The sequence below is a fragment of the Erithacus rubecula genome (assembly GCF_903797595.1).
Source record: "Erithacus rubecula genome assembly, chromosome: 8".
Lineage (NCBI taxonomy): Eukaryota > Metazoa > Chordata > Aves > Passeriformes > Muscicapidae > Erithacus > Erithacus rubecula.
The window spans coordinates 8,079,874-8,096,145 of record NC_136659.1 but is presented as its reverse complement, the minus strand read 5'-3'; the positions used below and the strand labels follow the sequence as shown (position 1 = coordinate 8,096,145).

At 37.8% G+C, this 16,272-nt stretch overlaps 1 protein-coding gene across 6 annotated transcripts in view; it reads right to left on the bottom strand.

Moving 5' to 3' along the window:
- Positions 1-16,272, bottom strand: part of MYO1B (myosin IB) — a 99,490-nt gene that overhangs the window by 34,975 nt on the left and 48,243 nt on the right. For all 6 annotated transcript variants that reach the window (XM_079311803.1, XM_079311804.1, XM_079311806.1 and 3 more), the window contains exons 6-13: positions 14,216-14,262; positions 12,111-12,174; positions 5,473-5,571; positions 4,996-5,099; positions 4,422-4,569; positions 3,634-3,752; positions 2,875-2,961; positions 2,506-2,571 (exon numbers count right to left, since the gene is read on the bottom strand). In XM_079311803.1, the coding sequence (XP_079167929.1) occupies positions 2,506-2,571; positions 2,875-2,961; positions 3,634-3,752; positions 4,422-4,569; positions 4,996-5,099; positions 5,473-5,571; positions 12,111-12,174; positions 14,216-14,262 (734 nt within the window). The remainder of the gene's footprint in view (positions 1-2,505; positions 2,572-2,874; positions 2,962-3,633; positions 3,753-4,421; positions 4,570-4,995; positions 5,100-5,472; positions 5,572-12,110; positions 12,175-14,215; positions 14,263-16,272) is intronic.

Here is a 16,272-nt window from a genome sequence, read left to right as displayed (position 1 = left end):
ACCCTCATATATTAACTTCAGCTTAAATTGCAGAAACCACAGTGAACAGCAAATAAAATAATCTTTCAAAAACAGATGAAAAAGATCTCATTTAAAAGTTTCAATTTGTGTATAACAGAACAAGCCTGCTATTGTCAGCAAGAAGGTGAAGTGTAGGGTCTTGCAGAATGCTAAATCTGGACCTCTTTATTTACTTTTCTTACACAAGGAACTGTAGGATGATCCAAAGAATCATCCTGAGCAGAAAAAAGGCCTGAGAAATATTGTGTCCTGTCCATTAGGAAATGAAACCTCAAAAACAAAGGAAAAAAAATTTAAAATGTAAAAATCACCCTTCAGTAAACACATTCTTTGCTGTGTAAAAATTTGGCATGTATATAAAACTCCTGCTACACCTCCTGTAGGTTTGGATGTGCTCTGGCTCCAGGGTACAAGGCCACTTCAGGTCAAAGACCAATGATAAATTCACCTGATTCCTGAGCAGAAATGTGATTAATGCAGGCTGTTCTACCCTCAGCACATCACACAGCTTGCACATTTTAAAGGCACAGATTTCAAGATGAAGCCATTCACAAGTGCACTTTTGCCAACAAACATTCTTTGTAGAGCTGACATTAGTTCTAACTCTCAGGAACAGATGTGAAAATCAAAATATGACTTTAGAATTAGGTTCAAGAGGGGACTGAACATTTTTACTCATAGTTTTAACTGATTTATAATTAGATTAATACTGTCATCAGCTACACCTCAGCTGATATTTTACAGGTTTGGCTACTATGTTTACAAACATACCACACAGCAAAACACTACAAATTCTACTATTTTCGTTATGCTATAAATCTTAAGACATCATTAAATTTTCCTTGACTTATGAGGTTGCACAGTGTCAAAATTTTATTTGTTGCTAAGTTGCTTTAATATAATTAAATTTAAACAATAATTAGAATTATTTCTGTGATGCTGAACCAAGCTGCTTAGCTACTATTTCTCACCATAGGTCTTAACTCATGAGACAGAGTCACACCTTGTATGAATGTACATGTGATGAATTTGATCCTCAAGTCACAAGGCAAAACCTTCCCCACCTTTTCCAGGAAAACCAACACTTGGCATTTAAAGGAGTGAACAATAACTACCCTCATTATTTTAAAGCTTTTGATTTGCAGCTTTGGAGAAAGCTACACTGTATTTCAATATGACAGGTAAGTGATCCTTGTTTTTTTTCATTTTTCTCCTGCACTCAGCCACTTACTTAAGACTTTCTAAGATGCTGAATGTAGAGAAGGTGAAAATTACACCATCCCACAAACACAATCCTCCATTTGGCTCATGTGCTGGTGCATGTCTAACCTAACCAAACACAGGGGAGCTGGAAAACACCATTCCTGCCTGAGGATGCCAGCAGCACCACCCCAGTGCCAGCTTCCTAAAAGCTCCCCCAAGCACCAGCTCTGCAGAGATCTGGCACCAGGATCCCCACTCAGCCACCTGAAATACCTTCCATGATATTTTCATAAACATTCTCTTGTGTTTAATGCAAACAGCACAGCCTGGCTCAGCAAGCCCTGGAGGCAAAGCTCAGCTTTCCTCTTCCTCTTCAGAGGTATCCTATTTGCACATGGTTGGATGTTTTGTTTCTGCAATCAAACTTACACCACCCTCACATGAACAATTGCTCTTTTCTGGATTATTCCCATTTTCAACACAGTTTAAACACCCTCCCCAGATTTCTAAGAGTGGGTCAGGATTGCACGTTTTCTACTGATTTTTTTCCTCCTCACATGAGTTTCTAGTTTAAACACAGACGAGTTTCTAGTTTAAATACAGATTCCAACAAGAATCTATAAATCTCTTAACAAAAACTGTCAGAACAAGATTTATGAAAATGCCTTGCCCCTGGTGCTCTCTAACCCAATTAAAAACTCCTCATTGACTGTTTTGTTTCAAAATACCACCAGTCCAAAAATACTATTGTAAACAAACAGCAGTGAGCCACAGATCTTTAGCTAGGAATAGGTACAGAGTATTTACCTAAGAGAATTGAGATGAAACACAACATAAGTCCTTGTTTAATTCTGACAGGGAAAAAATGTATCATTTTTGTTGGGTGGTTGTTTTGGTTTTTTTTTTTTCCCTCTCAGGATACACAGCTTGTTCAAAGACATCCACAAAATGCCTCAGGGCAGAAATGACAGTGCCAGAATCTCTCCTATGCTCAGAATGTATATCACGACAAAACATATTTAGTTTATGCATCATAAATATTTATCTATGGTGTAAAAACACAAGTTTGACTTTCATAATTTTTTGTTTCTATTGCCAGACATGTTAAGACATCTCTCTTTGGCTTACTTTCTAGTGTTTTTTGGTTGTTGTTTTTTTTTTTTGTCCAAGCATGACAACTTGAGTCAAATTACATATATTCTGATTATGAATTCATTAACAACTCTGTTAAGCTTTAATAACAGTTCTCTCACTAAATGCTTACCACTATAAAGGTCTTACCTCAAAAATTTCAAAGCCATAGATGTCCAGCACCCCCATCACCTTCTTTCTCACTTTTGTTTGTGCCTTAAACAAAATTAAACATTGAATCAGTCATCTGTATGTGGCATACCTGGGACTTAAGAAAATGAATGTATCTCATAAGCAGGCTGTCAAATACTGTAAAACTAAAATGTTAAGTATGGCTTCCCAAAATAAACTTAATATTAATATTTTTATAAGCATAGGAACAGAGCAGAGATCAATTTGTTGAGCTGTGTAACAGTGTACAGCCAGCAGAAATGAAATTGGCAAACACAGTTTTACTGTCCACTTTAATCTGAAGGATTTCTATTGATTTTATTTTTCACAAGCACAAAGCAGCAATACCTTAATGCTCTCATTGATCCTGGTCACAAGCCAGGAGAACAGCCGGCTGTACAAATTCTTAGCCAGAGCATCGCGGGCGTAATAAGCCTAAAGAGAAGAAAGAAAAAAGAATGCAATAAATGCTGGGCTAAAACAAACATTTTCCTGCTGATGATGTGTCTTAAAGGTGTTATGAAGTGAGTAAAACCAGCACAGGCAGCACCCAAGTGGGCACAGGAGGGACAGCCAGGGCTCTCCAGCTGCCCACTCAAGGCTCACATCCCCCATCCCAATTCCAGGCAAAGGGAATGGAGCAGCTGCAGCTGGAGAAGCCACATTCCTGCTAGCCTGAGCTGATGAGACACAGGTGGCCACCAGCCTGGCTCTGCAGCATTGCAGGGAGATGAATTCACACTGGCAGCAAAGGTTTTCCAGCAGCCTGGGGCTTACAGCTCACATGGAATTACAGCAGTTGCCCTAAATGAAAGCAGCCTGCCACAACACTTACAACATGTGCTTTGTGCAGGACTGCTTGTCTTTTCATTCTCTGCAACACTGGCCTACCCCTCATCTTCTGGAGGTAATTCACACACAAAGCCAAAGCAACCAGGATCTCAACATTTAGAAACTACTGAAGAAAAAACACACTTATGCTTGTGATTTATTCAGTGCAGCCTTTCAGATGCAGTTTTATTTAAATCATTATTTATGATTTGATCATAAATAATAAAATTGCCATTTTAAATTATTATTGCCTTTTAAATCAGGACCTCTTTTTACCTGAGCCACATTTAGTGTTGTTGAAACTTTCTCTTGCTTGGCCTCAACTGTCCTGAAGCTGAAAGCTCTCTCCAATACAGACTGGTCTATACCTGTCAACTGGCAGATTTCCTTGAGTTCTAGCAAGAAAAAGCAAAGTGTGAATACAATGAACCCTTCCTTACTATTGCATTTTCTTCCCCAAAACTACTAGCTTTTAAAAAGTACGGTATTTTCAAAAAATGCTGTTGTACAGAAGCATTCCCCATTCACACTGTCTTCCCACCACCCTGCCAAGCAAAGTTTTTAAAAACATGCACAGAGCAAGGAAACAGAGCTACTGGTTTTCAAAGCATTTCCTATCCACTTATTTTTGAGAAGAAACCTTCCCTCCCCATTTAGAGCAGACTATTTTTTATAATTAAAAACTTTCAGATGAAAATGAACTTTCATAATACATCAGCTGCAAAAATATCACTAAATGAATCTGACACTAAAGGCAGAGAACAAAAATCTTCCACTGCAGAAAAAAAACCAGCAGCTACATAAAGGCACAGAACCATTTAACATTTTAGAAAAAAGTGCTAATAAAGTGTGGAAAAAGAAAATAATTTTTGGAATTTCAAACAGAATGATTGAAATTGCACAGAATGCAGCCCATAGTTGCCTGAGGGTGAGCTCTGGAAATGATCTAATTTAATTCAGATGTAAAGAAATATCTTTACAATGGTATGTCTGCAGAAACTACAAAATTAATAATGACTTCAGACAAATTAGTGGCTTTCCTCCCACCACTAATCTCATCTTACCATTTTTATCTTTGATTTTACTTTCATCTAAGCCATTTGCACGAGATTCGGGCTTAAATTCGATATTTCCCAATTTCAGAACAGCTGCCACTACTTCAAAAACCGACTGTGTTTCATGATCCATAAAGCCAACAATCTGCATTGCATTCTGGAAGGGGGACAAATAAAATTATGAGATAAAAGCATCTACATTCAAACAGGTCCTACTTGAAAAATTCACCATTTATCTGGATTGATTACAAATGGTTTGTGAACACTTCTGCTACTAAAAGTATATGATGTAATTCCTATACTAAGGTAAATTTTTTAATACACAGGAGGGGTGAAAATGGAGCTGGCATTTAGTCCAGTCCACTTCTAGGACTCATTTTCAATATTTGGGTTTCTGAAACGCTGTACTTTTTTTAGCCACTTAATTTAGTTTGTAACCCAACCCAATTTTTTCCCAGCCAAATGAACAGGTCTCCTGCTGTCCTAAGCCACGACAAATTTAACTTCTAAAGGCATTTAGGCTCTATTTTTTCCCATTGTTTTGTGGCTGTTGAGTGCACAGCCAGCCCCTGCTTCTTCTTACCCTGACTGTTCTAAAGTTTGAAGCATCATCCACTCCATTCACTCTGGCAGAATCAAGGCCCAGGTAGTTGTACCTGCTGAAGTCCCTCTCCAGTTTGAGTTTACCTAATAAATCAAATAAAAATGTCATTAGTAATAGCATTCTTGTTAGTAGCAAATTTATCCCAGAATCAGCATTATCAGGAATAGGTTGTTATTACTGAATTTTCTTCCAAGAACTTTTAATTTTTAATTTTTAATTATTAGCCTTCTGAATAAGAACAGGTTCTCAAATTTGTTTATAATACATTGCTGAACCAATTCTGACTCAGGTATCTGGAAAATGTCAAAGCATATGTGGACTTCAGGTATTACCAATGATACTACCACCAATAATTTGAAAAATGAATCAATATCACACAAAAGATGATGTGCATGGATTTGCACATTAAATATAAAGAAAATTCATATCTGAACATGGCACAAGGGCAACACTTACAGAGAAACTCTTCTGATGCACCAGACAGGATCTGATAGAAAATGTGGAAATTTCTTTCACCCCTTGGCTGCTTAACAACACGAGACTTCTCCAGCAGATCTAAACAAACAAACAAAAATCTCACAGGTCAGGGACAGACTGCTGCAGCAAAACCCTTTAAAATGAATAGAACCCTCCATCATTTTCTACTTCACTGATTTATATCACCATCAGCAAACCAGAAGATAGTCAGTATGAACCTTATTAAATAATATATCTCAAATATTTCTTTGAGCTAGGGGCAAGCCCAGTGCTCTGGTAAAGGCTGCAATCTATGAGCTGCAAAGAGAATTCAGGTCAGGGAGGCAACATGCTCCAAAGATGTTAACTGATTTACAGTACCACCACAAAATTAAGATTTGGTGAGGATGACTCTGTGGGTGAAAGCTTGAAGAGGGGCAAAATGTTACCAGGTTAAGTGCATGAAAGATGGAGAGACCAAATAAAGAAAGCATTTAAACTGAATAATCATGCAGCACTTTGTTATCCCCAGGCGTATCAGGCTATGAAATAATTCCCAGTGGGGCTGACAGAAGCTCCATCCTGATAAAGTGGAATGGAAAAGCAGCACTGCACTGATGGAGTGGACTGACAGGAAGCTGCTCTCAGTGACAGACACGTTTCTAAGCCTTGCCCACGAGGGCAGGAATCCAGGCAGGCAGCATAAGACCTGTAACACCTTGCAACCACTTCAGACCCAACATCACATTCCCCACAGAGGTGACAATTCAAAGGTTGCTCAGCCTGCACTGCACTGGAAGGCTGTGGCTCACAATTCCCACATGCTTCTCTTAAGCTGCATATACTCATGGAGACATGGAGGTAAGGGACATTCAGTGCCTGATCAATAGGTGTATTCCCATTTCTGTTCCTGTTTCTGCTGGCCACTGTAATCACCTCATCACCTTCCTTCTCATGGAACAGAAAATAAAGACCCTTCTGCAGGGTGTCAAGTAACTTCAACACACAAAATTACACAAATCTCCAGAGTCCCTCTTCCAACCAAACTACAGCGTGTCAGGTTCAAAAATTACTTTCTGCTCCAGCAATTAGGCAGTGACAATGACAAAATTCAGACAGTATCATTAACCTCCTGAATGGTTAATAGGACAATTTTCAAGTATTTACAGGCTGAGAGAGACAGATCCCCATCCAAGTGTTCAAGTGCTGATATTTGGGCAGGGAAAGACAAGGTGAGCAGCTCAGAGCTGTGCTGGCTGTGAAGGTTCTCCAGGCAAGTGTTGGAACAGATCACAGCCAAATTTAATCTCAAGAAAATAAACAACTTCAGCTCCCACAGTGGCTACACACACTTCAGGAAATGGCTGTATTCTCAAAGGATATTGAAGCAATGTGGTTTGGCTTATTTGGGTTTAAAAATATTCTACCTATAAACTTACTCAAATGCTGTCATAAAAGCCCATCTACACATCCTGGTAAAACATTGTATGTAGGCCTTCTAATTGCACCAGATTTAAAAAACAGTTCCTGAATGTATGTAAAATTAGTTATGTTTAGGAGGATAACTGTTTTTTTCACCAGTTTATCTTATTTACATATTTTTAGAAGCAACAAAGTTAACCAATTCATAATCAGTTTTCAGAAGTCCTACCAATCCATATTGTGTCAGCCTTCACAACTGAGGAAAAAAGCAGCCACTGTCAGAAAATCAGGTATTTTTCTTAAAGCAGCTGCTGCCAATTCTTTTTCAAATCTGCATTCATTGGGGTTTTTTTTACCTTCTCTTTCTGTTCACATGCATACTGAAATCACACTGAAATCCACAGAACCCAAAAACCCCTCAAACTCTCTCTACATCACATTTTGTTACAGGGTCTGTGTGAATTATGTAAAGGGACTACACAAAATGATCAGGAGGGCACACACTGAACTACATATGGTATGTTTGTGGGTATTAGGTATTATTTCTGCATTATCTAACTTTTGTACTTTTCAACTTTTTATCAACTCATTTAACTTGTTGCATGCACCAAAGCAACAGGAAAAAATAAACTGCCTTGGAAAATTTCAACCTTGGAAACATTTCTGTCTGAATACCCAACAATTCAGATGACTCAAAATCCAGCTGCAGGACACAGGTTCTGAAGATTTTTTTTTTGTTATTCCTAGACATCACTGTTTAAATGCAAGACATCTGTGTAAGCACCCTGCCAAACAATTTGACTTAACATAAAAGAAAGATTAAAAAAGCAATATTCTGAATACCTCTGCAAACTCTAATGCACAACTTTACACAATTTTTTTTGGTTACTTGACCTATGAACTTGAGTGATGCAGAATAATTTAGGATGTTTGTATTTCCCTAAATATACTAGAAATCAAATCAACATTCAAGAAATAAGTAAACAGTAAAACAAGACAAGAAATGACACTACCTTGGTACAATCTAAATCTGGCCATGACCAAGGAGCATTTTAGCTGCTCAACCAAAGTTTCAGAACATGTTCTAGTCATGTTCAGCATGTTCAGCAGCTCATTTCTACAGCCAGTTTGTGCAATATTTCCCTAAGCAGAGGAACTTTCCAACAGAAATCACATAACAGCTCAGGCTCTAGATTTCTCAGTAAGTGGGTAATATCTCCTGACTTTTTAAATGAACCAAAAATTTATAAAAAAGAATAAGTTGCAAAGTTACCACTTTGCTAGCTTAAAAAAAAAAAAAAAAAAAAAAAAAAAAGTTGTTGCCTTAGATAAAATCATAGATTTCTTTCATGCTGCTTTTGGAAAGATGGCAAAACAGGGCCCTTTCTTAATCTCTTGTTATTTGGACTCTAAAGACATTTTGCTGGTTAAAAATGGCTTTTCCAGACCAGGCACTGCATATTCTTTACCTCCCAACCTGCACCAATGCTGTCTCCTAGTTAATCATTAAATCACTGAAGGGCTTAGGCAGATTTAGGAAAGATCACCTAATGCTAAAATACAGGTATTTTTCAGCAGGAAATTCCAGGTCAAAAGTGAAAATTTTAGACTTACAAAAATTCTGGGAAAGATATTGTGAGATCCATGCTTTTCAAAAGGTATAAACTATTGTGAAAGTGAAACATTTTGAGCTGAACTGTGCAAAACCACTTCAGCCATCAAATTTAGTGTACACAAAACTAGTCACAAAACCAATGAGCCAAGGTGTGCACACAAACACTGCCTAAAGTACAAAACAGATGCAGCATCTGTGGACAAAGAGTTTTATTTTAGAGTTGCAATTAGCACCTATTACTTCAAAACCAAACACACCTATTTTTATATAAGATACATATTAGTCTGTAATTACAGACAGAAAAGAAATTACCTTTCTTCTTTCTCTCATCCTCACTAATAAAGTAGTTGCAATGAATGGGAAACTAAGAATTGATCTTTTCTGTAATTTAGTTCCACAGTATTACACCCAGATGAAAGCAACACTCCAGCATTGCCTTTACTGATAAGTGCTCTGGAAAAAAAACCCTCTAAGTGCATAAGTGCTGACAAGACTGTCCAGAGCAACAGCAGGAATTGTAAATACCCTGCAGGAGGGCACAAAGAGCAGGCACACCTCAGGCTGCATTCAAAGACTGAAAATGGAAATGGAAAACTGGGATCTTCACAGAAAGCTAACAAAAAGGCAGGACTAAGAACTCAGGCTTACAGCACATCTCGGCCTTCTTCATCCTCCTACTCACCCCCACACCTGCTGGTGGTGGATAAAACAAATGCAACACTTGCTGCCTTGAATTCCAAGGGGAAAAAAAATTCTGACTGAAGAAAAATACTTAAAGTTTGCATAAACCACAATAATTTCAAATTCCCCATTCCCGGTTTCTTTTCACGACTGTTGATGATGATGTAACAGTGCATCAATTCCCTTGGAAACCAGCACAGTTGGAAGATATGAAATGAGACTGCACAAATTTTACACTGTTCAAACACAACATTATCTTCACTTTGGGTACATACCAGTTCTGAATTTACAGATGCCACAAATCCCTTTAATTTCATTATTCCCATTCTGATTTTACTCCAGAGATTAGCCCTTCTGTTTATATTTCGGATCTGCCAGCTGGACATTCCCACTGGCTGCACACTGGACAAGCAGTGTGCACTGTCAGGATAATTTCACCTTTAACTCCATCCTGTGAAAGGTGAACCCCTCTCATTAAGAAGCAGGAGCTGATTGAAAGGCACAGGAGAGTGAGGGAAGGTCACAGCAGCATCAGCCACTCCTTGAAGGGTCACCACAGGCAGAGGGACCAGCCTTCCACAGAGCTCCACAGCATTCCAGAGCAGGGCAGGACAGCCCATTCCAAAGAGACCTTTCAGCCTAATGGGTCTCTGCTCATCCACACCAGCCTGGAAAAATTAGCAGCTTATCTTGGTAACCATTCTTGCCACCAAAATGAAGTAGATGTTTGCCATGTCTGCTCCAAGCCATTCACAGTATGAAATACACCTTGGTGTCATAAGCTGTGGCACAAAAAGCCCACTACCTTAACTAATGTTTGGAAATCAAGATGGTCAGAAACAACCATTAAAGTTTAACTAAAGCATTATGATGCCATCTCCCCATCACATTAATACCAAACCACCAGATGGTCAGAAATCAAAGAATATTTATGAATATTTTCATACTCATACTTTCCCTTTTAAGGATAGGAAACTTCACCGTTACTTGACTTCATGTTTGATGAATTATGAAGACAAATCCTGATTTTGACTGAAACCAGGGTAAATTCTGAGTGGTGTAAAAAAATTTAGGTCCCCAGTATCTTCAGAATCTCACAGAAAAAGAAATGTTTGTGTTGCAGTGCAATGCTGCAGATGTGTGGAAAATATCTAAGGCAACACAACCAACTCGTTTTGAAAATGCAGAGAATTTAAAATCTCTTTTAAAGAGAGATGGATGGACTACCAAATTTTACAAACATTTAATCACAGATGAGCTACATTTACATGCTGCTACAGGAACTCAGTATTTGCCTGTGATATACCCTGCCAAGGATGAGGCATTTCACAGTTCAACAAGTAACATCTTTTCCACAACAGGGCTTACACATCAGGTCTTTATTCTTAAATTGAAATTAATCTCCTTGCTATTAGATATTTATTACATGTGACAAGACAGAAAGAATGCCTAAAATAGGCATATTTTACCTAGATCCAAAAATACGTCTGCCCTTTGATACATATGTCATCACATCACTACAATTACATGTAATGTTATAATTACACCATGCAGAGATTTATGGGGCAGATAAACTACAGAGCAACTATTTGGATTGCCTTTTGCTATGACACAATATTTTAATTACATGACTCAGTGCAGTACTTTCAAAGACAGACTGCTAAATGTCCACTCTCACAAAGGAGGGTTCATTTTTATGTATCTATTTTGAAAGTGAAACAAAAAGGAACAAATAACAGCCTTTTAGAACGTTTTTGTTCACATTTAATTATTATGAATATATTATGTTTGGCCTCTAATTTTGTTGACTGCCAAATGTGAAAGCTAATAGAGAGCCATAAACACACATACAGCGGTTGAGTTTCAAGATCTACTCTGTCACAAAAATCAGGCTCTTCAGGCACAGTTCAAAAAGATGACCTGGTCCAGAAAAAATGCCCTCTGAAAAAAGCCAAAACATACATTTATGTGCAAAATTCCTCATATTGTTTTTTAAGCATTTGTGTTATATATGGAGAATACAGTTCACCTTTGGTGAGTCTCATTGTTTCACAACCAGTAAAATACCAATGGTGTCAGAAGTCCCATCTTTAGAAGCAGCAATGAATTTGGCTGAGTGGAAAGAGGTCAAGGCTAGGTCAGTGACACCTCGTACAGTCACTCACTGCCCTCTTCCTCCCCTTTTAAAAATAAGAAAACCAAACAAATACGGCTTTATATAGCACTGAGGAGGAATTTATTTTAAAAGCTGCACTTAAACCCTCAAAAGAAAAGCAAGGCAAAGCACTCTGGGCTGCCATTCAGTTCCCAGCCTTTTTCTTCCCAACAGAGAGCTGGTCAGAACTTCTGAACTGCTGCAGGTGTCATAAAACAAGCTCAAGGCCACCTTTGCCTCCCTAAACTCAACAGCTGCTCATCCTCTCTCATTGTAAACCTTTCCCTACTCTTGGAGTTGTATAAATTTGTGCAGGTGGCTTTGGTTCCAAGTAAACACACTCACCTCATGGTGATCCCCAGCACACTCTGTATCACCCTTGTAAATTACAGGACAGCATCTCCCATAAATACATGACCCACCAAACCTAGTAACATAACTGATTCCAGGGATTCAGGAATAAAAAAAAGACCCTCAGATATCATATGCATCTGCCACCAGCTTCAGAGACAATATGCAGACTCACAAGCATCACTCAGTACCTGTGGAACAGCACAGTAAATTCAATATTCATGCCTGCTTCTTCAAGTCTGTTCTCACTTTCTCTAAGCACAACAGCAATAAAATTAAAAAGCAGAATTTATCACATGATGGAGAGAGATTCTATTAGGTTGACACAGCTGATCTTCTCCAATAATTTAACTATCCTTCTTCCTACAAAACATTTTAATTTGTGAATATGCTGATACCAAAAGTAATACTCACAGTTGCTTATAACTCCCCCAAGTGGGTCACCCTTGAAATCAAACTCAATATCCATGTATTTTCCCTGTGAAAGCAACAGATTTTAAGATGAGAATTTTAAGAAAATTTTTTAATTTAAGAAAAAGTGCTCAAGACATTAAGTTAGTTGGTTGGAAGGTTAGAAGAGTGATCTGCCAGATTTTTGAACACCAGAAAATCATTGAAATCTTCTAAGGCATTATCATAGATAATTTTTACTAAAACAGCTTTAATTGGGTCTGTAAAGTAAGACCAAAAAAAAATCCAAACTCTGGAGCAGAGGATGCTGTTCAGAGTGAGGGGTGAGGCACTGCAGCAGGGTCAGGGCCAGGCTGGACAGGGCTCTGGGCAGCCTGCTCCAGAGGAACATGTCCCTGCCCATGGCAGGGGCTTGGAATGAGATGGTCTTCAAGGTCCCTTCCAACCCAAACCTAAGATTCTTCAACCAAAACAGCACAATGAAATGCCTTTATACTTCCTTATTCATGTTTATATTTCCTTATTCACTGCCTTTAGGAAGAGATTGGCTTTTGTTTCTTTTTTTAATTTTACTTTTTATTACAGAACATAAAAAACCAAGCACTTTACACTGGCTCACCCTAAGATACTTTCTAATTTATTGTGTATTTTGTCAAGATTTGACTCAAACTCTATTTTCAATCCCATACCGTCTTGTTCAAGGTTAATTCACAGCTGATTCGAATTTCAGAGATAAAAAAATTAAATCAGATAATTAAATTTTTATTTCCCAAGGACTGGGACAGCTGGGTGTTTCCAAAAGTATTTTTAGCTCAGTGTTTATAAGCAAAGGACTTGAAAGGCAAAATAGTTGTTAGTTCCACTTTGTCCTGGAAAGACTTCTGGGCTCACAATTTCTGTAGTGTCATGTCTGATAATTGCAGTCTTCCTAGCCTTCTATTAAAAAAAAAAAAAGTTAAAAATCTCTGCAGGTGCCCCAAATTTTGGCCCTGCCCTTGTTATGAAGATCTTGCTCTGTTCACAGACAGAGGCAATGAGCTGCAGAAGGAGCATTCACAGATGTGGAACATCATCAGCTCTTGAGAATTATTAGAAGGGAAAGAAATCTCCCAAGTGGAAAAAAAAAAAAAAAAAAAAAGCAGCTCTCCAGTCTCACAATGTCCAGCACTTTTATCCATTTGCTTTAACTCACAACACACCATTCTCCCAGTGCACAGATTTTCCTTCTCTTGTCAGCTTCACACATCTCACAATATTACTCTTCTAACACTAGTGAGCAGATGTCAGAATTGTATTCAGCTTTCTGATTTTCTCAGGAGAAACTATGATAAGTACTCACACTTCTGAACCTCTCAGCTCTAGCATCAACTTTTCTGGTTTTTTCAACTGTCAATTCTGATAATTCCTCATTCAGTTTCATGCCCAAAAAAAAGGTTTAATTCAACCAGTTGGTTATAAAAAATTTAAGCAATAAATAATTATATTAAAACTAAAGTTGTAAACACATTTTGAAACATTATAGAAAGTAAATGGGAACCTAAAGCAGTAATTTTAATAAAAAATAAAAAAAACCCCATATGAATGGAAAACAAGATCACAATGATTGGAGAAGCCAGACTGGAATGGAAAGATCTACTTGCTAAGCAGACCAGTTGCTGGACACATGGTCTCTGACACTAAAGCCACCAGTGCCAGAAAATTAAAGAATCCAGCTGCACTGTAATCATGTTTTCATCCGGTCACAGGCTGCCACATCCTAATTTTGTTTTTTCTTCTTTAGTCTCTGCTTTGATATTCAATTGAACTCTATGCCCATATCAGAAACCAACAAGATTTCTGGCCAGGAGGTGAAACATCTTTTAAAAGGCATCACAAATAGTGCCCCACTAGCACACTGGGGAAGGAGAATGTGCTCCTGTGTACAACATGAAATTCTGATTGTTGCTGAAGGTGTTTCCCTTCTTCAAACACCACGGCCCTCAGACAGCTACAAGCTCCCCAAATTATTCCTTCCCTCATTATGGATGCCTTGATGGCTGATAGATGGTAAAACAGAAATAGCCAACAGCACAGCAGGCTCCTCGAAAAGGACTGAAGAAAATACTTACAAATCTAGAGGAGTTGTCATTCCGCACAGTTTTGGCATTTCCAAAAGCTGGAGAAAGAGAAAAACAAATGCAACAAGCAATTCTATCAGTAAAAGAAAAATATTCAAATGCTAAAACATCTATGTCTGCTTCTATATTTAAAGGAATTACAGATTTATGAGAAAAAATGCCCTGTTCATTGTATGGGCATGAGTCCCTGGGGAGAGAGTGTGACAGACATGATCACAAATTACAAAAACCTGTACAAGTCCAAAGAAGTTTTGTCTGAACACTTTTGTTGTTTAAAAAAACTCAAGAAAAATATACAAGAGGAAATGGCTCCAAAACAAAACTGTACCTACATTAAGCATATATCTTTGGGGTTTGGATCAACAAATTCGTAATTTTATTATCCAAATAACTTTAAATACAGGAAATACTTCTTCATTTCAGAGAAAGAAATGAATCCCTGTTCCCAATGAGCAAATTACAGAATAACACTTCTAAAATTGTTTGCATAGGACAATTTAATCAGTGCTTTGAAATGGATTTATTTGCACCATTTCAACTGATTAATCCTACCTCAGGCTGAATACTAATCAGCTGAAATCAGTCAGATTTACAATGAAAGTTTGTCTTCAGCTTGACCTAAACTAACTTTCTGAATAGTTTGGTTTGAATTTCTTTAACTGAAGTTTTATGACAATGAAAACTCTCTGAGAAAGGACTTCCCAGGGCTACATTCAGATGGACAGTCACCACCTTAGAGCATGGACAGGACAAGAGCTCAAACTGGGGGACAATGTGAACTCTAAAACTCATTGTCCAAGCACATGGAGTCAAACAGGAGTGTCCCCTCCATCCTTAGGTACAGTCTCCAACAAGAGACTTTATTTATCCCACTATTTATTTACATAGCATATATATATATTCAAATATCAAATGAAGTCAATGTTTTTGGACAGAAATAAATACATGCCTTTAGGCTTTCACAAACTTGCATGAGTAGACCTATTCTTGACCAAAGAACTAGAGCCAAAAGGAAAAGTTTGTTGATCCTAAAGGCCAGGATAAGTGAAAGAATTGTTTTTAAAAATCTTTATGCCCTGCAATAAATCATCTTTTCAACAACCAAATCACTGAGCTGCATTTTCTTAAACACAGTGCTGCACAGTAAAGTCATTTATAACTGCATGGAGTCAAGCACAAATGTTCCATTATAAAGCATGAGGGGCATATTCCTTGGTTTTCCTTAAAGTTCATTGTTTCCAAAAGTTAATTTACAGTAGCAACTGTAGTTTAATAAAAATAATCCCATAAGATAAATTATGCATATGTAACATTTATGTCATTTTTTTGTACTGCAGTTTGACTGAAACAGAACTGCATACCCAAAGAAAAATAAATCTAACCACAAATGCTTAATTTCTGTCTAAAACCTATATAAGCAGCCAGGCTTGCTCAGTTTTTATTCCTTATGGAATAAGCCAGTGTCTGACCTTCCAAAAAAACTAAACAGGCATTACCAGCACACCAAGTAGAACAAATTGTACCTTAAAATGATAAGGCAATCTTCAGTAAGCCTGGCTGATTCTTCTTGCATTAAAACAAAGCTTCACAAAGCAACAAGAAATCAAACCCAATCTGGAGAACAATCTAGCTTTGGCAAGAAAAGCCTCCATACCCACCATGCCATTTCTGTCTATATCTGAAATCTGCTTCCAGAACAGTGATACAACAACAGAGCTCTTCTCTGTGAACCCAGAACAATGCAGGGCTGCAATCCCCCCATTCAGCTTTAAGGGGAACACAGCTGATCGTCAAAGAAAGGCTGACCCAGCACTTCCATTATTCTTAAATGTCAACATTTCACCCTTTCTTTGCAAGTCTTTGCTTACAATTTCTGTTTTGTGTACAAAGACCACATTTTAACCATCCAGCTCCCCGCTGCTCTCTGCCCAACTTCTTGCATTCCCTTAAATTTTTTTTTTTTTCACTTTTCCCTGTGTTCTCACTTGCAGAGTCCTTGTCCCCTGTAGACTCAAATTTACATATAAGCAAGGCAATAAACATAATGT